The sequence below is a fragment of the Mustelus asterias genome, chromosome 1 (assembly GCF_964213995.1).
Source record: "Mustelus asterias chromosome 1, sMusAst1.hap1.1, whole genome shotgun sequence".
Lineage (NCBI taxonomy): Eukaryota > Metazoa > Chordata > Chondrichthyes > Carcharhiniformes > Triakidae > Mustelus > Mustelus asterias.
In genome coordinates, this window is record NC_135801.1 from 463631 (window position 1) to 490136 (window position 26506).

General features: G+C 45.8%; 1 protein-coding gene across 2 annotated transcripts in view; it reads left to right on the plus strand.

The window, feature by feature from the left end:
* Window positions 1–26506, plus strand: part of dgkq (diacylglycerol kinase theta) — a 211730-nt gene that overhangs the window by 73984 nt on the left and 111240 nt on the right. For both annotated transcript variants that reach the window (XM_078200858.1, XM_078200917.1), the window contains exons 4-7: window positions 4697–4782; window positions 10087–10212; window positions 11201–11354; window positions 14626–14712. In XM_078200858.1, coding sequence (XP_078056984.1) covers window positions 4697–4782; window positions 10087–10212; window positions 11201–11354; window positions 14626–14712 — 453 coding nt within the window. The remainder of the gene's footprint in view (window positions 1–4696; window positions 4783–10086; window positions 10213–11200; window positions 11355–14625; window positions 14713–26506) is intronic.

Consider the following 26506-nt stretch of genomic DNA (forward strand, 5'->3'; position numbering starts at 1 on the left):
TCGCCGCACTACCAGAAGGACGTGGAGGCGTTAGAGAGAGTGCAAAGAAGGTTTACCAGGATGTTGCCTGGTATGGAGGGTCTTAGCTATGAGGAGAGATTGGGTAAACTGGGGTTGTTCTCCCTGGAAAGACGGAGAATGAGGGGAGATCTAATAGAGGTGTACAAGATTATGAAGGGGATAGATAGGGTGAATAGTGGGAAGCTTTTTCCCAGGTCGGAGGTGACTATCACGAGGGGTCACGGGCTCAAGCTGAGAGGGGCGAAGTATAACTCAGATATCAGAGGGACGTTTTTTACACAGAGGGTGGTGGGGGCCTGGAATGCGCTGCCAAGTAGGGTGGTGGAGGCAGGCACGCTGACATCGTTTAAGACTTACCTGGATAGTCACATGAGCATGAGTCCAAAGATGTGCGGGTTAGGTTGATTGGCCAGGTTAAAAAATTGCCTCTTAGAGTTCTGGGATGTGTAGGTTAAAGGGATTAGCGGGTAAAATATGTGGGGGTAGGGCCTGGGTGGGATTGTGGTCGGTGCAGACTCTATGGGCCGAATGGCCTCCTTCTGCACTGTAGGGTTTCTATGATTTCTATGAGCAGCCTGGGAATGGAGGGATACAAACGATTGGTCTAGTTGGACCAAGGAGCGGCACAGGCTTGGAGGGCCGAAGGGCCTGTTTCCTGTGCTGTACTGTTCTTTGTTTTTTGTTCTTGCATCCTATCTATGTCACTCTGCAGCTTCTGACATGCCTCCAACCTATCCATAACACCACCAACCTTCGTGTCGTCGGCAAACTTACCAACCCATCCCTCCACTTCCTCATCCAGGTCATTTATGAAAATGACAAACAGCAAGGGTCCCAGAACAGATCCCTGGGGCACTCCACTGGTGACCAACCTCCATTCAGAAAAAGACTCATCTACAACCACTCTCTGCCTTCTGCTGGCAAGCCAGTTCTGGATCCACAAGGCAACAACCCCTTGGATCCCATGCCCTCTCACTTTCTCGAGAAGTCTTGCATGGGGGACCTTATCGAACGCCTTGCTGAAGTCCATGTCAACCACATCTACCGCTTTTCCTTCGTCAATGTGTTTAGTCACATTTTCAAAGAACTCCACCAGGCTCGTAAGGCACAATTTGCCTTTGACAAAGCCTTGCTGACTACTTTTGAGCATACTAAACTTCTCTAAATGTTCATAAATTCTGTCCCTCAGGATCTTCTCCATCAACTTACCAACCACAAAGGTTAGACTCACCGGTCGGTAATTTCCTGGGCTATCCCTATTCCCTTTCTTGAATATAGGAACCAATATCTTTGTCTTAGGGACCATATCTTAGGAACCAAGATAGCCAATATCTTTTCCCAAAGGCAGGGGTGTCTGAAACTACAGGGCATGGGTGTGAGGGGAGCGATACAGAAGTGTCCAGAGGTGCAATTTTTTCAGAGGATGGTGAGTGTCTGGAACAAGCTGCCAGAGGTAGTAGAGGGGGGTACAATTTTGTCTTTTAAAAAGTGTTTAGACAGTTACATGGGTAAAATGGGTATAGAGGGATGTGCGCCAAATGTGGACAATTGGGACTAGCTTAGGGGTTAAAAAAAGGGGCAGCATGGACAAGTTGGGGCGAAGGGCCTGATTCCATGTTGTAAACTTCTATGACTCTAAGACTCTTTGCACCAGAGCACGTAAATTTGAGACAGAGGGGTGGGACCTGGGTGGGACACTGGCTGCCTGTGGGGCTGGGTGTGTTCTAATCCACACTCAAGTATTCGTCAAAGGTAAAATAAATGTCAGTGTTGAAGTTCTTTGCTGTTAGTCAGACTGTGGCTGACTCTGAGTGCCGAAGACGCCATCCATGTCTACTCTTCCCTTTAACAGGTTGGCAAGAAAATTGAGAGATTACTTTTTAATAAATGGGTTTTTCACGCTTGAGGTGAGTATTCATTGTGGAATTCATGTTGAAAGACTTGCATTGTGGTAGTGAACACTTGATATTTACATAGCGAGGTTATTTTCCTTTTAGATGACCAACCAGACTGAGGCATTTTGTTTTTCTTTTGCTACCTTCCACCGCCCACATGTTTGTAAAAGCAGTACAGTTCAGTCTTGAGGTGTTGAGTATAATTTATGCAATTTAGCAAGTTGCAGCCTGCCAGAATAACTCTCAAGCTGAGAATTACCTTGTTAAAGCATCGGTGCTACCCTCCAATCACTAACAACTATTGTTTTTTATTTATTCCCATTTTACAAACATTTTCAACAGCATAATTTGCTTATACTGCATTAGAAATTGAATGGATCAGTGAGGCTATCAAACTCATTTTGACAACTCAAACGTTTAGTCTAAACTCAGACTGGGAGACTTGTGGGAAATGATTGTTGCTGTGATTTTTCTAAAGGCTGATTGAGTTTACTGATGGTTTATACCTGTGAATAGCCAGATGTATTCACAAAGATTAGATTTAGGCCATTCAAGCATGAAATTAGGAAACATTTCTTCACACAAAGGTAGGGGGGTGGGACAGTGTGGGTTGGAACAAAGGGTTTGATGAAGTCAGAGTGGGGAAGAACAGAATGGGGTAAGGTAGGTTGGAGCAGGTTGCAGTAGCGTGAAGATTGACAGAGCAAGGGTGGGGTGGGGAAGATTGGGGTGGGATGTGAATAGACTTCCTTATGGAGTTCCAGGTTCTTTGCCCATACTGTTGAACGGTCATTACTACATCTTTGCATGTCTTGCGTAGAGGCTGCCTAATTAAACCCCAATTTACCACTGTGACTGAGGATATCATAGTGACGAGTCATTTTCTTAGTTTTAGAACGTGATACATCAGTAAAGATGATCTGGAGGAGGGGACGGAGTGTAGGGTAACGAAGTTTGCAGACGACACAAAGATAAGTGGAAAAGTGAATCGTGTGGAGGACGGAGAAGATCTGCAGAGAGATTTGGACAGGCTGAGTGAGTGGGCGAGGATCTGGCAGATGGAGTATAACGTTGATAAATGCGAGGTTATACACTTTGGAGGAAATAATAACAAATGGGATTACTATCTCAATGGAAACAAATTAAAACATGCTACCATGCAAAGGGACCTGGGGGTCCTTGTGCATGAGACGCAAAAGCCCAGTCTGCAGGTACAACAGGTGATCAAGAAGGCAAATGGGATGTTGGCCTATATCGCGAGGGGGATAGAATATAAAAGCAGGGATGTCTTGATGCACCTGTACAGGGCATTGGTGAGGCCGCAGCTGGAATACTGTGTGCAGTATTGGTTCCCTTATATGAGGAAGGATATATTGGCATTGGAGGGAGTGCAGAGAAGGTTCACCAGGTTGATACCGGAGATGAGGGGTTTGGATTATGAGGAGAGGCTGAGGAGATTGGGTTTGTACTCGTTGGAGTTTAGAAGGATGAGGGGGGATCTTATGGAGACTTATAAGATAATGCGGGGGCTGGATAGGGTGGAGGCGGAGAGATTCTTTCCACTTAGTAAGGAAGTTAAAACTAGAGGACACAGCCTCAAAATAAAGGGGGGTCGGTTTAAGACAGAGTTGAGGAGGAACTTCTTCTCCCAGAGGGTGGTGAATCTCTGGAATTCTCTGCCCACTGAGGTGGTGGAGGCTACCTCGCTGAATATGTTTAAAGCGCAGATGGATGGATTCCTGATCGGTAAGGGAATTAAGGGTTATGAGGATCAGGCGGGTAAGTGGTACTGATCCACGTCAGATCCGCCATGATCTTATTGAATGGCGGGGCAGGCTCGAGGGGCTAGATGGCCTACTCCTGCTCCTATTTCTTATGATCTTATGTTCTAAACAGTAAAGAAAATTGTTTGTCATGATTCTCATTTAACCGTGCTCCATGATGCGATACCAGATTTAGACCAATTCCTCCACAGCGCTAAACAACATAGGCTGTATGTGCAAGTTTTTGTCATTGTAGAAATACTGTACTGGAATCTATGGGTGGGATTCTCCAGCCGCTCACGCCAGTGGGATTCTCCCGTCCTGCTGCAGTGAACGGAGATTTGACTGAGCGCCAAATTCTCCATCCTGGCTTGCAGCAGCGGTGGGCATGAATGGCCGGAGAATTCCAACCTATACTATTTATGCAGTGAATTATGCTCACTGTATAACTGTTGTTGCACCGTGGTCTATATGTATTATTTCTCATGAATTGTTTGCAGATACATAAGCAACTACCTGTATCATACAGTTTACCGTTAGCCATTGGGGCAATTTGGAAATAAAATATTGACTTGATGCACTTAGCAGATCTGCACTTTGCTTTTTATAATTGCCGGCTGACATGCAGTCAAACTTGGTAACCATTGAAAACTTTGTTGGTTGTCATAAACTTGCTTGAAGGAATGTGAGTCTGTCAATTAGAAGGGTTTAAGCATCATCCCTATAAGTCAGTTAGTGCTGCTTGACTGCAAAAACAATTTGTTTTTTTTCCCCTCAATGTCTGTGGATAAGAACTTAGCAAAAATTCATAACCCATGTTAATACTGCAAACAGTAAACTCTGTTTAAAATGAAGGGAAATCTATTAGCTACAGAGGGTAAGAAAGGAGTTGCGTCTTAATTGGCTGAAAAATATTATCTATTTAGATCTGTGGAAGAAAATGTCTGTGTATGTACCAATGATTATTTGTGAGCTGGCATAACCTTGTGTGACAATGGTGCCTTTCTGATTTGACAGTGTGTGAACTACACATCCACGTTGACTGTGGCCCTTTTGCCTGCAGTGACTGTCGGCGATGTCATCAAGATGGGCATTATGATCGGGTAAGTATCAATGGGAGGGGGTAACAGATGCATTCCATGCAGCAATTCTGCCCATGTTATAATCAGATAATAGTCACATTAAACATTGCTCATTTATACATATTAAATACTATTGGTCTAGAGGTATTGAAACAGTATCTTGATAGCAGTCATCAGATTAGCAATGTGAAATCTATCCAAATAATGAGGACTGACTAATGATGTAAAAACTTAGTATTAATCAAATTATATATCAAATTATGATATGCAGCAGTCACTCAAATACAAAGAGAATTTTGTAAAACTGGGAAAAATAAAAGAATAGCTAAATAAAAAATAGGACTGATCAAAAGATGAAATAGGAAACATCTTATGGAGAATGAAGGAATGGTCAAAATACTAAACATGTATATGTTGCCTTAGATTTCATAATCGTGTGACATTGGGAATAAGATGGTGCAAGAAAAGGAAGTAGGGAAGTTAGGGATAGCTATAGATAAGGGTGCAGAACTCCAAATATTGATTCAGTCAGTGTGAAAGGCACTGATCCTGGTGGTTCTTATCACACCGTTTCAATCATCCTTGACCATGGTAAATTTCCCCTTTGTGCCCAAAGATGTGTAGATTAGGTGGATTATCCATGTAAATGAATAGGATTACATGGATAGTAGAGTGTGGGGTGAGACCTGGGTAAGATGCTCTTTCAAAGAGTCGGTGTAGACTCAATGGGCCCAACGGCTTCCTACTGCACTGTAGGGATTCTGAGAGAATCCTTGGATATGAAAGTTGTACCAGAGGACTGGAGCATTGCCCCCTTACCATCACTGTTCTGAAATGGATAAATCAGGTAAATAACCAATCTCCTTAGCATTAATCAGGAAACTAGATTGATCAACCTACCATCCAGTTGTAGTTAGCCTTCCCCCAATTTAACACCTTAACCCTAGGACAACACTTGTCCTTTTCCATGAAAGATTATGGAATTGTGGTCACTGTTTGCCACGTGTTTCCCCCATTGCAACTTTGATGACCTGGCCGGGCTCGTTCCCTAGTACTAGGTCTAGTATGGCCCCCTCTCTAGTCGGCCTATTCACATATTGTCCTAAAAAACCTTCCTCGACACACTTAACAAATTCCTTACCATCCGCAACCCTAGTCCGAAGGGATTTCCAGTCAGTATGAGGAAAATTAAAGTCTCCCACTACAACAACCCTATTATTTCTATATCTGTCTAGAATCTGCTTACATATCTGTTCTTCAACTTCACGTGGGCTCTTGGGAGGCCTGTAGTACACCCCCATCATAGTGACTGCCCCCTTCCTGATTCTGAGCTCTACCCACAGTATCTCGTTACATGATTCTTCCAAAGTGTCCTCCCTCTGTACAGCTGTAATCTGTTCCCTTACCAGTATTCCAACTCCCCCACCTCTTTTGCCTTCCCCTCTGTCTTGCCTAAAACACCTATATCCCGGAATATTTAGCTGCCAGTACTGTCCCTTTTTAAACCAAGTCTCCGTTGCTGCAACCACATCCAAGTTCCGCGCATGAATCAAGGCTCTAAGTTCATCTGTCATACCTGTTATTCCTTGCATTGAAGCAGATGCACTCCAGACCTCCGCGCCCGCTGAGTTCAACCTCCCCCTGTTTGCTCTTCCACTTAGCTAGCCTGGCCTTGGTCCCATGCTCAGCTCCAGTCTCTACACTTGCTGACCTACTATTCTGATTCCTACCCCCCTGCCACATTAGTTTAAACCCATTTGAACCACACTAGCAAACCTCTCAGCCAGAATATTGGTGCCCCTCCAGTTCAGGTGTAACCCGTCCTTCTTGTACAGGCTCCACCTTCCCTGGAAGACATTCCAATGATCCACAAATCTGAAACTCTTTCTCTTGCATCAGTTCTTTAGCCACGTGTTCAGCTGCGCTATCTCTCCGTTCATAGCCTCACTAGCATGGGGAGAAATCCTGAGATTACTACCCTAGAAGTCCTGCTTTGTAATCTTCTACCTAACTCCCTAAATTGCCGTTGCAGGACCTCGCTACTCTTTCTATCTATGTCATTCGTGCCAATGTGGACAATGACATCTGTCTGATTTCCCTCCCGTTTTGGGATGCTTTGTATCCGCGCAGAGACATCCAGGACCCTGGCACCAGGGAGGCAAACTACCATCCTGGAGTCCCTTTCACAGCCACAGAAGCGCTTATCTGTGCCCCTGTCTATAGCTTTGCTAACCTTTGTTGCCCCCTCTGTGCAGCAGGGCTAGCCGTGGTGCCTTCGCTCTGGCCACTGCTGTTGCTGTCCCCGATGGACCTTCCCCCTCATCAGCATCCAGAACGACATACTCATTAGATGGGACAGCCATAGGGAACACCTGCACTGACTGCCTACCCTATCTGGCGGTCACCCATCTATCTTCCTGCACCTTGGTTGTTGCCACATCTCTGTAGCTATTATCAATAATAATTCCAGCTAACTGTGTGCTCCTCAGTGCCTCCAGCTGCTGCTCTAACTGATCCATGTGCTCAGTGAGCATCTGCAATTGGATGCGTTTCCCACAGATGTAGTCCTCAGGGACACTTGAAGTGTCCATGATACCCCACATCGCGCAGGAGTAGCACACAACCCTGCCAATTGACATCTCTCTCCCTCTATTGTTTGTTCGATTAAAAACTAGGCACTTAAAAAAGAAATTACTGCTGCTGCTCTTTTAATTAGGACCCCTGAAATTAGTGTCTCCTGATTAGTACAGGTTGGTATAAATATTAAATCCAGCTTGGTACCCTCTAAGTGCGGGAAAAAAAACACACCTTATAAAATGCAGCTCAGATTCTACTCCTGTGAACCTGGGAATAAATGGGTTAAGGACACGGGTCACCTGATTTATAAAGAACCAATCAGAAGTCCCTCTGTCTTTTGAAAGTCTGACGTCAACAGGAAGTAATCCTAAAGGTTCTCCTGGTGCTGCTGTAAATGGGATCGTTAGGTTCTACCCCCCAGACGCTTCTCCCACGATTCACTAGCTGCTCACGTTCCCGAGAGAGATCGTACCTGGATAAACACTTGGCACATAGAAACATAGAAGATAGCAGCAGGAGGAGGCCACGTAGCCCTGCCAGCCTGCTCCGCCATTCATTCCGCAGGGATCAGTGCTTGGTCCTCTGCTCTTTGTGATTTTTATTAATGACTTAGAGGAGGGGGCTGAAGGGTGGATCAGTAAATTTGCTGATGACACCAAGATTGGTGGAGTAGTGGATGAGGTGGAGGGCTGTTGTAGGCTGCAAAGAGACATAGATAGGACGCAAAGCTGGGCTGAAAAATGGCAAATGGAGTTTAATCCTGATAAATGTGAGGTGATTCATTTTGGTAGGACTAATTTAAATGTGGATTACAGGGTCAAAGGTAGGGTTCTGAAGACTGTGGAGGAACAGAGAGATCTTGGGGTCCATATCCACAGATCTCTAAAGGTTGCCACTCAAGTGGATAGAGCTGTGAAAAAGGCCTATAGTGTGTTAGCTTTTATTAACAGGGGGTTGGAGTTTAAGAGCCGTGGGGTTATGCTGCAACTGTACAGGACCTTGGTGAGACCACATTTGGAATATTGTGTGCAGTTCTGGTCACCTCACTATAAGAAGGATGTGGAAGCGCTGGAAAGAGTGCAGAGGAGATTTACCAGGATGCTGCCTGGTTTGGAGTGTCGGTCTTATGAGGAAAGGTTGAGGGAGCTGGGGCTGTTCTCTCTGGAGCGGAGGAGGCTGAGGGGAGACTTAATAGAGGTTTATAAAATGATGAAGGGGTTAGATAGAGTGAACGTTCAAAGACTATTTCCTCAGGTGGATGGAGCTATTACAAGGGGGCATAACTATAGGGTTCGTGGTGGGAGATACAGGAAGGATATCAGAGGTAGGTTCTTTACGCAGAGAGTGGTTGGGGTGTGGAATGGACTGCCTGCAGTGATAGTGGAGTCAGACACTTGAGGAACATTTAAGCGGTTATTGGATAGGCACATGGAGCACACCAGGATGATAGGGAGTGGGATAGCTTGATCTTGGTTTCAGATAAAGCTCGGCACAACATCGTGGGCCGAAGGGCCTGTTCTGTGCTGTACTGTTCTATGTTCTATTACGATCATGGCTGATCATCCAACTCAATAGCCTATTCCTGCTTTCTCCCCATAAACTTTGATCCCATTCGCCCCAAGTGCTATGTCCAGCCGCCTCTTGAATACATTCAATGTTCTCGCATCAACTACTTCCTGTGGTAATGAATTCCACAGGCTCACCACTCTTTGGATGAAGAAATGTCTCCTTACCTCCGTCCTAAATGGTCCACCCCGAATCCTCAGACTGTGACCCTTGGTTCTGGACTCCCCTACCATCAGGAACATCCTCCCTGCATCTACCCTGTCTAGTCTTGTTAGAATGTCTGTGAGATTTCCCCCCTCATTCGTCTGAACTCCAGCGAAAACAATCCTAACCTAGTCAATCTCTCCTCATACATCAGTCCTGCCATCCCCGAATCAGCCTGGTAAACCTTCGCTGCACTCCCTCGAGAGCAAGAACATCCTTCCACAGAAAAGGAGACCAAAACTGCACATAATACACTAGGTGTGGCCTCACCAAGGCCCTGTATAATTGCAACAAAAAATCCCTGCTCCTGTACTCAAAACTTCTCGCAATGAAGGTTAGCATGCCATTTGCCTTCTTTACCGCCTGTTGCATCTGCATGCTTACTTTGTGACTGGTGCACAAGGACCCCCAGGTCCCGCTGCACACTCCCCTCTCCCAATTTGCAGCCATTCGGGTAGTAATCTGCCGCCTTGTTTTTGTTTCCAAAGTGAATAACCTCACATTTATACGTCATAACATTCAAGGCTATGAGCCAACTACTGGTAAATAGGATTAGGTGGGAGGTCGGATGTTCCTCGGGTGTTGGTACAGACTCAATGGACCAAAGGGCCTCTTCTACACTCGTGATTCAATGATTTGGAGATGGTCAATTCCAAATGCCAAATGTGTTGTGAATGGTTTACCTAGATGTCCCATTTTTACTGTGGGGCTTTGTAGGTACTAATGTCTTGTCTTTGTAATTAAGGCACAAAATGTAATTAACTATTGAATCATTCCTGGGAAAATACACTTTTAACTTAATACTGTAATGGGATATTGTGATTAAAATTTATACCTTAACTATAATATTTATTTGATTAGGAGACTTACTGCACTATATTCGTGTGTGGATTTAGATTTGAGATTATCAGGCATCTGAACACACAATTGCATCTTTCAAAGTGTAAGATTAAAGTTCTTTACTTGTTCATTTGCCAGGAGTCATATCACCATCACTGGAGGGAAGGAAATCTCTCCTCCGGTGCCCGCTGTGATGTGTGTAAGAAGTCATGTGGCTCATCGGAAGTGTTATCAGGCATTAGATGTGAATGGTGTGGGACCACAGTAAGTAAATAGTTTGATCAACAGTTGCCTGTTAATGTGTCGCAAAATACTGCATAAAGTGGCTTTGTGTCTCTGAGAGTGGGGAGAGAGTGGGGAGAGACAGCAGACTGGATTCCTCACACAGCCGTGTTCCTGTCATCTAGTGACTCCTGGTAAAAATCAATGACCTGCTTATAGTATGTAAATAATGAATGAATCCTCCTCACTCTGATGTGTAAGTAATAAATTAATACTTCCAATCAGCTGATCGCTCCTTATTCTAACCTGTAAGTAATGGATGAATCTTTCTAACCTTTTTAAAATTGAGGAATTTTCTCGATCCTAACATGAAAAATATTATGAAATTTGAATAACTGAGTTCTCCCAAACAGCAATTACTGAATTTGATTTGGTTTATTATTGTCACATGTGTTAGTATATTAGTGAAAAGTATTGTTTCTTGTGTGCTATACAGACAAAGCATACTGTTCATAAAGAAGGAAAGGAGAGAGTACAGAATGTAGTGATACAGTCATAGCTAGGGTGTAGAGAAAGATCAACTTAATGCGAGGTAGGTCCATTCAAAAGTCTGATGGCAGCAGGGAAGAAGCTGTTCTTGAGTGGAGTTCTTATTCTGAGCCTGACTTATAACCAAGTCTACTGACCTCAAATATTAATTTAGATTAATTTTTAAAGGATCAAAATAAAATTGTTTGAATTTCCTCTTGATTTAATCAGTGAATTAATTTACAGCTGACCATTCCCTGCATACAATATCATGATTGATCATTCTCAGAGGACAAAAGCAGTTTTATTTTTTCTGTCTGTTGCTCCATTATTAAAACAATGACAGGATTCAGTAATATGAGCAGACTTATAGTATGTGGAACAATTGTTATCTTTTTAAAAACAAAATCCACAATATTTTGCTTTTATTTATCTTTGTAAACTCAGGCTATAATTTTATTATATATAAAAATAGAGTATTGTCACCTTCCTTCTCTGACAGGTTCATGCTGACTGCTACAGTAGCCTCACGCCAGAATGCAATTTTGGAAGGTTGCAGAACATGATTCTGCCTCCAAATTGTGTGCGTGTATGTGTGCGCAATTTCAGCAAGTTCCACTGTTTTCGGATATCAGAAAATTCACAAATGGAACAAGGTAAGCTGGCGAACTAGTTGTATTTCTGTTGTGACTAAGAGGAGGGGACAGTTCAGACAGCACCTGTTTTCCACTCGCCACCAGTTTGTCAACAGGTGTTCGGAATTTTTTTTAAGATAAGTGGTCCCATATTTTCCCAACCCCTCAGTTTTTGCGTGATCCCATTTTACTAATAATTCCACAGCAAACTCTGAGTTAGGATTAACTCAGAAGGTTAATTTATTTGTACACATTCTAAACCTCTGAAAAGAACTGTTTGCAATTTCCCACTCTGCATTCACGCAGAAAAGGAAAGGATAAAGAAGGACCACAGAAAAACCGAATATTGGTCCATGTGAGTTTGAATCCCAAAGCCAGAGTCCAATGAAGATGTCTTTCACATTCGATGGTTGGCTGGCTGGAGACAAATGTTGTAAGATTTGCTTTTTCAGGCAGCATTGATAATGAAGTAATCATGCGGAGATGGCAGCCATTCTGTAGGTGAAGATACAAAATCATCCAGTAGATTCGGGTTAGATGGACCAATGGTCCAACCTGAGTACAACTTGCTTCTATGTGGCCTGCCAGTTGGATGTTAAATTCCAGACGAGCTGCACAGCTCAGAAGGGTGATTATTGCACAAAATGGCAGAGTTTTGGTTGTGTGGGGCCATGTGGTAGTGTGCGTGTGTGTGTGTGGGGCCATGTGGTAGAGTGTGTGTGTGGGGCCATGTGGTAGAGTGTGTGTGTGGGGCCATGTGGTAGAGTGTGTGTGTGGGGCCATGTGGTAGAGTGTGTGTGTGGGGCCATGTGGTAGAGTGTGTGTGTAGGGCCATGTGGTAGAGTGTGTGTGTGGGGCCATGTGGTAGAGTGTGTGTGTGGGGCCATGTGGTAGAGTGTGTGTGTGTGTGGGGCCATGTGGTAGAGTGTGTGTGTGTGTGGGGCCATGTGGTAGAGTGTGTGTGTGTGTGTGGGGCCATGTGGTAGAGTGTGTGTGTGTGTGGGGCCATGTGGTAGAGTGTGTGTGTGGGGCCATGTGGTAGAGTGTGTGTGTGGGGCCATGTGGTAGAGTGTGTGTGTGGGGCCATGTGGTAGAGTGTGTGTGTGGGGCCATGTGGTAGAGTGTGTGTGTGGGGCCATGTGGTAGAGTGTGTGTGTGGGGCCATGTGGTAGAGTGTGTGTGTGGGGCCATGTGGTAGAGTGTGTGTGTGGGGCCATGTGGTAGAGTGTGTGTGTGGGGCCATGTGGTAGAGTGTGTGTGTGGGGCCATGTGGTAGAGTGTGTGTGTGGGGCCATGTGGTAGAGTGTGTGTGTGGGGCCATGTGGTAGAGTGTGTGTGGGGCCATGTGGTAGAGTGTGTGTGTGTGTGGGGCCATGTGGTAGAGTGTGTGTGTGTGTGGGGCCATGTGGTAGAGTGTGTGTGTGTGTGGGGCCATGTGGTAGAGTGTGTGTGTGGGGCCATGTGGTAGAGTGTGTGTGTGGGGCCATGTGGTAGAGTGTGTGTGTGGGGCCATGTGGTAGAGTGTGTGTGTGGGGCCATGTGGTAGAGTGTGTGTGTGGGGCCATGTGGTAGAGTGTGTGTGTGGGGCCATGTGGTAGAGTGTGTGTGTGGGGCCATGTGGTAGAGTGTGTGTGTGGGGCCATGTGGTAGAGTGTGTGTGTGGGGCCATGTGGTAGAGTGTGTGTGTGTGTGGGGCCATGTGGTAGAGTGTGTGTGTGTGTGTGGGGCCATGTGGTAGAGTGTGTGTGTGTGTGGGGCCATGTGGTAGAGTGTGTGTGTGTGGGGCCATGTGGTAGAGTGTGTGTGTGTGTGGGGCCATGTGGTAGAGTGTGTGTGTGTGTGGGGCCATGTGGTAGAGTGTGTGTGTGTGTGGGGCCATGTGGTAGAGTGTGTGTGTGGGGCCATGTGGTAGAGTGTGTGTGTGGGGCCATGTGGTAGAGTGTGTGTGTGGGGCCATGTGGTAGAGTGTGTGTGTGGGGCCATGTGGTAGAGTGTGTGTGTGGGGCCATGTGGTAGAGTGTGTGTGTGGGGCCATGTGGTAGAGTGTGTGTGTGGGGCCATGTGGTAGAGTGTGTGTGTGGGGCCATGTGGTAGAGTGTGTGTGTGGGGCCATGTGGTAGAGTGTGTGTGTGGGGCCATGTGGTAGAGTGTGTGTGTGGGGCCATGTGGTAGAGTGTGTGTGTGGGGCCATGTGGTAGAGTGTGTGTGTGGGGCCATGTGGTAGAGTGTGTGTGTGGGGCCATGTGGTAGAGTGTGTGTGTGGGGCCATGTGGTAGAGTGTGTGTGTGGGGCCATGTGGTAGAGTGTGTGTGTGTGTGGGGCCATGTGGTAGAGTGTGTGTGTGTGTGTGTGTGTGTGGCCATGTGGTAGAGTGTGTGTGTGTGTGTGTGGGGCCATGTGGTAGAGTGTGTGTGTGTGTGGGGCCATGTGGTAGAGTGTGTGTGTGTGTGGGGCCGTGTGGTAGAGTGTGTGGGGCCGTGTGGTAGAGTGTGTGGGGCCGTGTGGTAGAGTGTGTGGGGCCGTGTGGTAGAGTGTGTGGGGCCGTGTGGTAGAGTGTGTGGGGCCGTGTGGTAGAGTGTGTGGGGCCGTGTGGTAGAGTGTGTGGGGCCGTGTGGTAGAGTGTGTGGGGCCGTGTGGTAGAGTGTGTGGGGCCGTGTGGTAGAGTGTGTGGGGCCGTGTGGTAGAGTGTGTGGGGCCGTGTGGTAGAGTGTGTGGGGCCGTGTGGTAGAGTGTGTGGGGCCGTGTGGTAGAGTGTGTGGGGCCGTGTGGTAGAGTGTGTGGGGCCGTGTGGTAGAGTGTGTGGGGCCGTGTGGTAGAGTGTGTGGGAGACCCGTGTGGGGCAGAGTGTGGGGGGGGGGCCCTGTGTGGGGGGGTGGGGCCCCGTGTGCGGGGGGGGGGGGCCAGTGTGCGGCAGAGTGCGGGGGGGGGGGGCGTGTGCGGCAGAGTGGGGGGGGGGGGGGCCGTGTGGGGCAGAGTGTGTGGGGGGGGGGGCCGTGTGGGGCAGAGTGTGGGGGGGTGGGGCCGTGTGGGGCAGAGTGTGGGGGGGGGGCATGTGCGGCAGACTGGGGGTGGGGCGTGTGCAGCAGAGTCGGGGGGGGGCGTGTGCGGCAGAGTGTGGGGGGGGGGCGTGTGCGGCAGAGTGGGGGGGGGGGGCGTGTGCGGCAGAGTGGGGGGGGGGGGGCGTGTGCGGCAGAGTGGGGGGGGGGCGGCGTGTGCGGTGCCATATATTATTGAGTATTCCCAAGGTAATTGCAGTTTAAAACCTGTGGCTGATGTGCCTCTCTTTCCATAGTTGCTAATTGTGGTGATGATGACAATGTCGATACTGGGAATCATGCGTCGCATAAAGATACGCAGTCTGCTTCCTCAACTGATTCCGGTAAATCACTATCATCTCTTCTGATCGCTTCTTTTGAAGAATATGTTTGAATCCTTTATAAAAAGATTCATAAAACCAGACACAAAGTTAAATCTCTGGCTTAATAGTTCATGACATTGTTTGGGATCGTGCTATTCAACTGAAAATTATGGCTTATCAATAATTCTGAAATGCAGTTGATGTCACATACATGGATTTTAGTAAAGCGTTTGATAAGGTCCCCCACGGTCGGCTTATGATGAAAGTAAGGAGGTGTGGGATAGAGGGAAAGTTGGCCGATTGGATAGGTAACTGGCTATCTGATCGAAGACAGAGGGTGGTGGTGGATGGAAAATTTTCGGATTGGAGGCAGGTTGCTAGCGAGTGCCACAGAGATCAGTGCTTGGTCCTCTGCTCTTTGTGATTTTTATTAATGACTTAGAGGAGGGGGCTGAAGGGTGGATCAGTAAATTTGCTGATGACACCAAGATTGGTGGAGTAGTGGATGAGGTGGAGGGGTGTTGTAGGCTGCAAAGAGACATAGATAGGATGCAAAGCTGGGCTGAAAAATGGCAAATGGAGTTTAACCCTGATAAATGTGAGGTGATTCATTTTGGTAGGACTAATTTAAATGTGGATTACAGGGTCAAAGGTAGGGTTCTGAAGACTGTGGAGGAAAAGAGAGATCTTGGGGTCCATATCCACAGATCTCTAAAGGTTGCCACTCAAGTGGATAGAGCTGTGAAGAAGGCCTATAGTGTGTTAGCTTTTATTAACAGGGGGTTGGAGTTTAAGAGCCGTGGGGTTATGCTGCAACTGTACAGGACCTTGGTGAGACCACATTTGGAATATTGTGTGCAGTTCTGGTCACCTCACTATAAGAAGGATGTGGAAGCGCTGGAAAGAGTGCAGAGGAGATTTACCAGGAAGCTGCCTGGTTTGGAGGGTAGGTCTTATGAGGAAAGGTTGAGGGAGCTAGGACTGTTCTCTCTGGAGCGGAGGAGGCTGAGGGGAGACTTAATAGAGGTTTATGAAATGAAGAAGGGGATAGATAGAGTGAACGTTCAAAGACTATTTCCTCGGGTGGATGGAGCTATTACAAGGGGGCATAACTATAGGGTTCATGGTGGGAGATACAGGAAGGATATCAGAGGTAGGTTCTTTACGCAGAGAGTGGTTGGGGTGTGGAATGGGCTGCCTGCAGTGATAGTGGAGTCAAGACACTTAAGGAACATTTAAGCGGTTATTGGATAGGCACATGGAACACACCAGGATGATAGGGAGTGGGATAGCTTGATCTTGGTTTCAGATAAAGCTCGGCACAACATCGTGGGCCGAAGGGCCTGTTCTGTGCTGTACTGTTCTATGTTATATGAAGTATTTTTGACGAAGGACAGATTATTCTGTAGATATGCATGTGAAATCTGTTTAGTACTTCAAGTGAAATTCGTAACTAGCAATATAATAAAACCATGGACACTTCTTCTGCTTCACATACCTGTGCTTTTAAGAAAATCCATTGAACCTTCATGTTGTCCAATAATAACTGATATTTGTATAGCACCTTTGATATAATGAAATGCCCCAAGGTGCTTCCCAGGAGCATTGTAAAGAATAACAAGAAGCCAATGAGGAGATATATGTGGAATTTTCCAAAAAAGGCAGCGTCAGGTGCAGTCAGAAAACTGGTGTGTAGAGAAACAGAGGTTTCTATCGAGTCTTCCCGTACTTAGCCGTTTTTTTGAAGGGGGGGCATGTTTGGACCAAAATTATAAGGGGTGGAGCCTAAAGATGATAACAAGCCTGACTTCACAGGCGTCCCGAACTTGAATTGAATTTAAATCCCCCATTCACCGACATCGGGCCCTCCCCTATCATTGACGATATGTTCCCCCAACCACTGAACGTGGAATGCCAGTCGGAATTCCTCCCCCTGTCCCTCACACTGGCATCAAGGCCCTCCCAAAGGGTTGCCCTTTCGGACCCACCCCTTCGGGCTCTACCCCCTTCAAGCACCACCTCTTGACATTAGTGAGTAATGTCAGGGCTCTGCCCAACTATGCCCTGACCACCAGGGGGCTACAATGGCCTCTCTGCCCCTGGCATGGTCATCACGTCTAATCTGTTTGTGGAGACCAGTAGTGATTCCTGTCGGTGCTGCATCACACCAGGTGGTGGAAACAGTTGACATTCCCAGACGATTTGGCGTTAAGCCAATCTGATGTAGGTAAATACATTTAAATGTATGATGACCAGCTTTGCGCACGCACAGGGAGCGAACCAGATTACGTCCGCTGGGAGGGCCCAGGAACATTGCAAACTGTTTTGCCAATCCCATTTCAAGTCCAACATTGCGGGATTTGTGTGGGTCAGGGAGGGCCTGATGTCAGTGAAGGGGAATTAAAATTCAATGCTGCTAGAAAATTGCACCCATTATGTCAAATGATCAAAAGTTTGGTCCAGGAGGAAAGTTCTAAGGTATGTCCTAATGGAGAAAATTAGAGATGGAGAGTGTAGGGAGGATATTCCAGAGTTTGGAACCCAGGCAACTGAAGACACATCCAACACCAGTGGAGTAATTAAAATTGAGAATGCACAAGTCAGAGTCATAGTTTTACAGCACAGAGAGAGGCCCTTCGGCCCATCATGTCTGTACCGGTCTTCAAGCACCTATCTATTCTAACCCCATTTTCCAGCAGTTGGTCCGTAGACTTTTATTCTATGGCGTTTCAAGTGCTCATCTAAATGCTTCTTAAATGCTGTGAGCGTTCCCGCTCACAGTGTGTGCCAGATCCCCACCACCCTCTGGGTGAAAATATTTTTCCTGAAATCCCCTCTAAATTTCCTGCCCTTTACTTTAAATCTGTGCCCCCGGTTATTCGCTCCTTTGTCTACAAGGGACGGTTTCTTCCTAGCTATCCTATCCATGTTCCTCATAATTTTGTTCCTCTCGATCAGCTCCCCCGTCTCTGCTCTGAAAAGAGCAACCCCAGCCTAACCAGCCTCTCTTCATTAACTGAAACGCTCCAACCCAGCAACCTCTGCATCCTCTCTCATGCAATCACGCCCTTTCTGTAGTGTGATGGTCAGAACCACACACAGTATTCTAGCTGTGGCCTAACGAGTATTTTATACAACTCCATCAACACCTCCCTGCTCTTACATTTTATGCCTCGGCTAATAAAGACAAGTATCGCATATGCTGCCTTAATCACCTTATCTACCTGTCCTGTTGCCTTCAGGGATCTTTGGACATGCATCCCAAGATCCCTCTGGTCCTCTGTACTTCCTAGCATCCTACTGTTAATTGTGTATTCCCTTCCCTTGTTAGTCCTCCTAAAATACATCACCTCACACTTTTCGGGGTTAAATTCCATTTGCCATTGTTCTGCCCATCTATATTGTCCTGTAATCTAAGCCTTTCCTCCTCACTGTTTACCACACCACCACTTATTGTATAATCTGCAAAATAACTGATTATACCCTAAACATTCCCGTCTAGATCATCAGTGTACACTACAAACAGGAAGGGACCCAGCACCGATCCCTGCAGTATACCACTGGACTCCAGCTAAAAGCAAATTATTGCGGATGCTGGAATCTGAAACCAAAAGAGAAAATGCTGGAAAATCTCAGCAAGTCTGGCAGCTTCTGTAAGGAGAGAAAAGAGCTGACGTTTTGAGTTCAGATGACCCTTTGTCAAAGCTTTGACAAAGGGTCATTTGCACTCGAAACATCAGCTCTTTTCTCTCCTTACGGATGCTGCCAGACCTGCTGAGATTTTCCAGCATTTTCTCTTTTGGACTCCAGCTTCCAGTCTCAAAAACAACTTTCAACCAATACCCTCTACCTCCAGCCATAAAGCCAATTTTGGTCCAGTTTACCAAATTACCTTGGATTTCATGGACTCTTAATTTCTTGATCAGCCTCCCATGTGGGACCTTATCAAAAGCCTTACTGAAGTCCATGTCGACTAGATCAATGGCACTGCTCCCATTGACACACCTAGTCACCTCCTCGAAAAATTCAATCAGATTTGTTATACATGATCTCCCCCTGACATTTTCACAGTAAATGGGATTTTCACAGTAACTTCATTGCAGTGTTAATGCAAGCCTACTTGTGACACTAATGAATAAACTTTAAATCCATGCTGACTATCCTTGATTAATCTTTGCCTCTCCAACTGGAGATTAATTCTGTCTCAGGATTTTATCCAATATTTTCCCCACCACTGATGTTAGACTCATTGGCCTGTAATTATCTGGTTTTACCCCACTTTCCTTCAATAATGGTACCACATTCGCTGTCCTCCAGTCCTCTGGCACCTCTATTGGGGCCTGGGAGGATTTGAAAATTACTGTCAGAGCCCCTGCAATCTTTGATTTGATTTATTATTGTCATGTATTAGTATATTAGTGAAAAGTATTGTTTCTTGCGTGCTATACAGACAAAGCATACTGTTCATAGAGAAGGAAAGGAGAGGGTGCAGAATGTAGTGTTACAGTCATAGCTAGGATGTAGAGAAAGATCAACTCAATGTAAGGTGGGTCCATTCAAAAGTCTAATGGTAGCAGGGAAGAAGCTGTTCTTGAGTCAGTTGGTATGTGATCTTAGACTTTTGTAACTCTTTCCTGAAGGAAGGAGGTGGAAGAGAGAATATCCGGGGTGCGTGGGGTCCTTGATTATGCTGGCTGCTTTGCCGAGGCAGCGAGAAGTGTAGAGTCAATGGATGGGAGGCCAGTTTGCGTGATGGACTGGGCTTCATCCACGACCGTTTGTAGTTTCTTACAGTCTTGGGCAGAGCAGGAGCCATACCAAGTTGTGATACAACCAGAAAGAATGCTATCTATGGTGCATCTGTAAAAGTTGGGAGAGTCGTAGCGGACATGCCAAATTTCCTTCATCTTAGAACAAAGAACAATACAGCACAGGAACAGGCCCTTCGGCCCTCCAACCCTGCGCCGCTCATGTGCCCACTAGACCATTCTTTTGTATCCCTCTATTCCCAGTCTGTTCATGTGGCTATCTAGATAAGTCTTAAACGATCCCAGCGTGTCCGCCTCAATCACCTTGCTTGGCAGTGCATTCCAGGCCCCCACCACCCTCTGTGTAAAATATGTCCCCCTGACATCTGTGTTGAACCTTTCCCCCCTCACCTTGAACCTGTGACCCCTTGTGTTCGTCACCTCCGACCTGGGAAAAAGCTTCCCACTGTTCACCCTGTCTATGCCCTTTATAATTTTATACACCTCTATTAGGTCGACCCTCATCCTCCGTCTTTCCAGGGAGAACATCCCCAGTTTACGTAATCTCTCCTCATAGCTAAGACCCTCCATACCAGGCAACATCCTGGTAAACCTTCTCTGCACTCTCTCCAAAGCCTCCACGTCCTTCTGGTAGTGTGGCGACCAGAACTGGACGCAGTATTCCAATTGTGGCCAAACCAATGTTCTATACAGCTGCAACATCATATGCCAACTTTTATATTCTATGCCCCATCCAATAAAGGCAAGCATGCCATATGCCACCTTCACCATCCTCTCCACCTGTGCTGACACCTTTAAGGATCTGTGGACTTGTACACCCAGGTCCCTCTGTGTGTATATACTCCTGATGGTTCTGCCATTTATTGTATAGCTCCCCCTTACATTAGATCTACCGAAATGCATCACTTCGCATTTATCTGGATTAAATTCCATCTGCCATTTCTCCGCCCAATGTTCCAGCCTATCTATATCCTGCTGTATTCTCTGACAATGTTCATCACTATCCGCAACTCCAGCAATCTTCGTGTTGTCTGCAAACTTACTGATCACACCAGTTACATCTTCCTCCAAATCATTTATATATATATATCACAAACAGCAGAGGTCCCAGTACAGAGCCCTGCGGAACACCACTAGTCATAGACCTCCAACCGGAAAAAGACCCCTCCACTGCTACCCTCTGTCTTCTATGGCTAAGCCAGTTCTCCACCCATCTAGCTAGCTCACCTTTTATCCCATGAGATTTAACCTTTTGCACCAGCCTGCCATGAGGGTCCTTGTCAAACGCTTTACTAAAATCCATATAGACGACATCCACGGCCCTTCCCTCGTCAATCGTTTTTATCACCTCCTCAAAAGACTCAACCAAATTTGTGAGGCATGACCTCCCTTGGACAAAACCATGCTGTCTATCGCTCATGAGATTATTCAGTTCTAAATGCGCATATATCCTATCTCTAAGAATCTTCTCCAACAACTTCGCTACCACGGACGTCAAGCTCACCGGCCTATAATTACCCGGGTTATCCTTGCTACCCTTCTTAAATAACGGGACCACATTTGCTATCCTCCAATCCTCCGGGACCTCACCTGTGTCCAGTGAAGAGACAAAGATTTCTGTTAGAGGCCCAGCAATTGCATCTCTCGCCTCCCTGAGGAGTCTAGGATAGATGCCATCCGGCCCTGGGGATTTGTCTGTCTTAATGTTTTCTAAATAACCTGTCACTTCCTCCCTTGTAATTGAGATTTTTTCTAACGGGTCAACGCATCTCTCTGAGACACTACCAGTCAACATGTCCCTCTCCTTTGTGAATACTGATGCAAAGTATTCGTTTAGGATCTCACCTACTTCCTTTGGTTCTCAGCACAATTCCCCTCCTTTGTCCCGGAGAGGTCCGATTCTTTCCCTAATAACCCTCTTGTTCCTAACATATGTATAAAATGTCTTAGGATTCTCCTTAATCCTGTCTGCCAAGGACATTTTGTGACTCCTTTTTGCCCTTCTAAGTCCCTGTTTGAGTTCTTTTCTACTTTCTCTGTATTCCTCCAGTGCTCCATCTGTTTTTAGCTGCCTGGACCTCATGTATGCCTCTTTTTTCTTTTTATTAGACCCACAATTTCACTGGTTATCCACGGCTCTTGAATCCTACCTTTCCTATCCTTCCTCTTTGCAGGCACATGCCTGTCCTGCAATCCTAGCAACTGCTCCTTAAAAGACTCCCACATGCCAGGTGTGGATTTACCCTCGAATAGCCTCTCCCAATCAACAGCCACCAAATCCTGCCTAATCTGGCTGTAGTTAGCCTTCCCCCAATTCAGTACCTTACCCATAGGACAACACTCATCTTTTTCCATTACTATCCTAAAGTTTACAGAATTGTGGTCACTATTTGCCACATGTTGCCCTACTGCAACTTTGATGACCTTCTGAGAAAGTAGAGCCGTGGTGGACTTGACTATCGTGCCGGCATGGGGGGACCAGGACAGGTTGTTGGTGATCTGGACACCTAAAAACCACCCTTTCTACTTCATCACCATTGATGTAGACGGGCATGTTCGCCACTATGCTTCCTGAAGTCGATGACAATCTCCTCCTTCATTTTGTTGACATTGAGGGAGAGATTATTGTCGTCGCACCAGTTCACCAGATTCTCTATCTCATTCCTGTACGCAATCTCTTCATTGTTTGAGATCCAACCCACTACGGTGGTGTCGTCAGCAAACTTGAAAATCGAGTTAGAGGGGAATTTGGCCACACAGTCGTAGGTGTTTCAGTATAGTGGGGGGTTGAGGACACAATCTCCTTCCTTGCCTCACACAGCATCCTGGGTATATCTCACCTGGGCCTGAGGATTTATGCACTTTTAAACCCTTTAATCCTGCTTATAACACCTCCCCGCTCTCAATACTAATCTGTTCAATTATAGCACTGCCACCCTCCCCCAGCTTTCTATACGTTCATCGATCTTCTCCATAGTAAACGCAGATGCAAAATACTAATTTAATAACTCGCCTAAGTCTTTGGGCTTCAGACACAGTCCAGAATTAGAGGAATGCAGAGATCTCGGGGGGTGAAGGGCATGGAGGAGACTCCAGAGATTGGGTAGGGAAAGGCCATGGAGGGAATTGAAAACCAGGATGAGGATTTTAAAATCAAGATGTTGCATGCCTGGTTCGGACCTCTCCGGGACAAAGGAGGGGAATTGTGCTTCGAACCAAAGGAAGTAGGTGAGATCCTAAACGAATACTTTGCATCAGTATTCACAATATAGGTCAGTCAGCCTAGGGGTGATAGGAGACTGGAACCTTCTGAGAGTTCAGACACAGACGGCAAAGTGTTGGATGATCTCAAGTTTAGAGAGCGTAGGAGCCAGGAGAGTGTTGGAATAATCAAGTCTGACGGTAATAAAGACATGAATGAGAGTTTCAGCATCAGATGAGCTGACACGGGTGAAGTCGGAAGATGGAGATGGAATTGGGTGCCCTTAGTGATCATGAAATTATGAGTAGCAATAATGGGACAAGTGTTGTGTTGCAGCTGTGGAATGTGGGATGCTAACGCGATCCAGGACACTCACATTTCCAAGAAGTGTAAGCAACTAGATGAATTCCGGATCAGGATTATTGATCTCGAAGCCAAACTGCAGACACTGTTAAGCTTCAGGGAGAGGGAGAAATTCCTAGATACTCTGAACCAAAAGAGGGTCACACCTCTGAGAATCTGTTTTGGTCAGTGGTGAGGGACACTAGGCTGTGACTGTGAGTGAGGCAGTTAAAGCAGCTGAGCAGATAGTAGTGAAGGTGCCTTAGACTTTGCAGTCAAGCAGGTTTGAGATGCTCACAACCGGTGTGGATGAAAGTGAGGTCTGCAGCATAGATGAACAGGCTGGCCCTGGCATCATGGTACAGGAGGCCACTCAAGCTAGGGGAGCAAAAAGGAGTGTAGGGGCATTCAGGGAGAGTAGAGTTGGGGGGGAGGAGCGGGGAGACATTGTTCTCTGCAGCCAAGAGTGAGAATCCAGAAGGCTGTGTTGTCTGCCCATTGCTGTTGTTCAGCTCAGGGCTAGAGAGGAACGTTTAGTAGAAGCAATGGATCCAGTTGCCATGGTCCATATCAGTACTAACAACATAGGTAGAATTGAGATTTAAGAGTTAATCAGCAGGTAAGACTCGAGGTTACAAAATAATAAAAGGCTCTATATCTGAATGTGCCAAGCATTTAAAAGATAACCTCATAGCACAAATAGAAATAAGTAAGTACAACATCTAGAGACATGGCTGCAGGATGACATAAATTTGGACCTGAATATTGAAAGGTACATTACATTTAGGAAGGACAAAAAGGCGAAGGGATAGCTCTGTTAATTAATGATGGTATTAGCACCAAAGAGAGAGATGAATCAGGTTCAGGAAACCAGAATATAGAAGCAATTTGGGTAAAGATGAAAAATGATAAAGGGGGAATGTCCTTGCTATAGAGTCATAGAAGGAGTACAGCAAAGGTTTACCAGGCTCATTCCTGGAATGGCAGGTCTTTCGTATGAGGAGAGACCAAGTCGATTGGGATTATATTCACTGGAGTTCAGAAGAGTGAGAGAGGATCTCATAGAAACTTATAAAATTCTAACAGTATTTGTAAACCTTTTAGGACTGACGTGAGGAGAAATTTCTTCACCCAGAAGGTGGTGAATGTGTGGAATTCACTACCACATAAAGTAGTTGAGGCCAAAACGATATGTGATTTCAAGAAGAAATTAGATATAGCTCTTGGGGCTAAAGAGATCAAGGAATATGGGTGAAGTGGATCAGAATATTGAATTTGGTGATCAGCCATGATCAAAATGAATGGTGGAGGAGACTCAAAGGACAGAATGGCCTGCTCCATCTTCTAGTTTCTATTAGATGGTGTAGAGGCTTTTAAAACATACTTAATTGTAGAAGTGTTCTTCCTTTGCCAAAATAGGAAATTAAGGTAGTTGTAGCCTGGGAACTTTTTTTATTCATTCATGGGACATGGGTGTCACTGGCTGGCCAGCATTTATTGCCCATCCCTAGTTGCCCTTGAGAAGGTGGTGGTGAGCTGCCTTCTTGAATCGCTGCAGTCCATGTTCTGTGGGTTGACCCACAATGCCGTTAGGGAAGGAATTCCAAGATTTTGACCCAGCGACTGTGAAGGAACGGCGATATATTTCCAAGTCAGGGTGGTGAGTGGTTTGGAGAGGAACTTGCAGGTGGTGGCGTTCCCATTTATCTGCTGTCCTTGTCCTTCTACATGGAGGTGGTCGTGGGTTTGGAAGGTGCTGTCTGAGGACCTTTGGTGAATTGCTGCAGTGCATCTTGTAGATAGAACACACTGCTGCTACTGAGCGTCGGTGGTGGAGGGATTGAATGTTTGTGGATGTGGTGCCAATCAAGCGGGGCTGCTTTGTCCTGGATGGTGTCAAGCTTCTTGAGTGTTGTTGGAGCTGCACCCATCCAGGCAAGTGGGGAGTATTCCATCACACTCCTGACTTGTAGATAGTAGATAGGCTCTGGGGAGTCAGGAAGTGAGTTACTCGCCGCAGTATTCCTAGCGTCTGACCTGCTCTTGTAGCCAATGTGTTTATGTGGTGAGTCCAGTTGAGTTTCTAGTCAATGGTAACCCCAAGGATGTTGATAGTGGGGGATTCAGTGAGGTTACACCATTGTATGTCAAGGGGTGGCAGTTAGTGTGTCTCTTATTGGTGATGGTCATTGCCTGGCATTTGTGTAGTGCAAATGTTACTTGCCACTTTTCAGCCCAAGCCTGGATATTGTCCAGATCTTTTGCATTTGGACATGGACTGCTTCAGTATCTGAGGAGTCGTGAATGCTGACATTTGGTTGTGTAATTGAATTATTAGTGGAAAAGGGATATAACTATTTCTTCTTGTTCTCTGTTATGTGTTTCTGCAATTCTGAAAACATATTGGCTAATTTTGGGATTTAACTTAGTTTCTACGGTAACTACAGTTAGAGAGCAGACCATCCAGTACTAGACCAGGAAAGCCTGAAGTACAAGAAGTTGCTACAGGAGGCGCAAATGTGTGGAGTCCAGTCAGGGTCATATCAGACAGATCTGAAACACCCCTTATGGCAGGCAAGCTGCCTGCACACACTGAGATGTTACATGATGAATTAATTCCCTTGGGCAAAATATGAAAGCTCTACCAACCAGGTCACAGGTCCGTGTTTAGATTCGGAATGGGAGGAAGTGAAAGATGAGATCTATTACTAGCATGTCCTATAAAAATCCAGTAATATGGTATCATCTGGCTTCTGCTCTCTGAAAAAAGTCCGTTAGACAAAATTGGCCCTTTCTGTAGCATTTTACTCCTGAAAGGTCAGGCTTTAATTTTTAGTACGAGTTTTAACAACACCAGGTTAAAGTCCAACAGGTTTATTTGGTAGCAAATGCCATTAGCATTTGAACTTTAATTTTAATATAAAACTTTAATTTTTATAATAAAACTTTAATTTTTAGACCATGCCCCTAGTCCTGGACTCCAAAGCAGTGGAAATAGTTTCCTTTTATTTATCTTATCATTTCCCCATAATATGTTGAAAACATCAATCAAATTACCCTTTAACCTTCTAAATTCAGGAGAATTCCACTCTCATTTGTGTCATCTCTTGTAATTTAACCCTTGGAATTCAGGTTTCAAATATTTATCCAATTTCCTTTTGAAAGTTGATTCTGCTTCCACTATCCTTTGAGACTGGATTGAAGATCATAACTTGCTTCATATTTTTTCCCACTTGTTTTTTGCCAGTTATATAAATCTGGGTCCTCTGGTTACTGGACCTTCTACCACTAGAAATAGTTACTTCATATTTGGTCTATCTAAATCTTTCAAGATTTTAAATTGAATTTCTATTGAATGCTCATTTGTCCCGCCCTCCCCACTTTCCCTGCTCAATGCCACCTGCAGATTTACTGTGCACTGAAACTTACTCCAGGTTGGTTGTGTTTATTAGTGATAGCACTAGTCACAGCATTTCCTCTGAGACAACTCGTTCAATATACA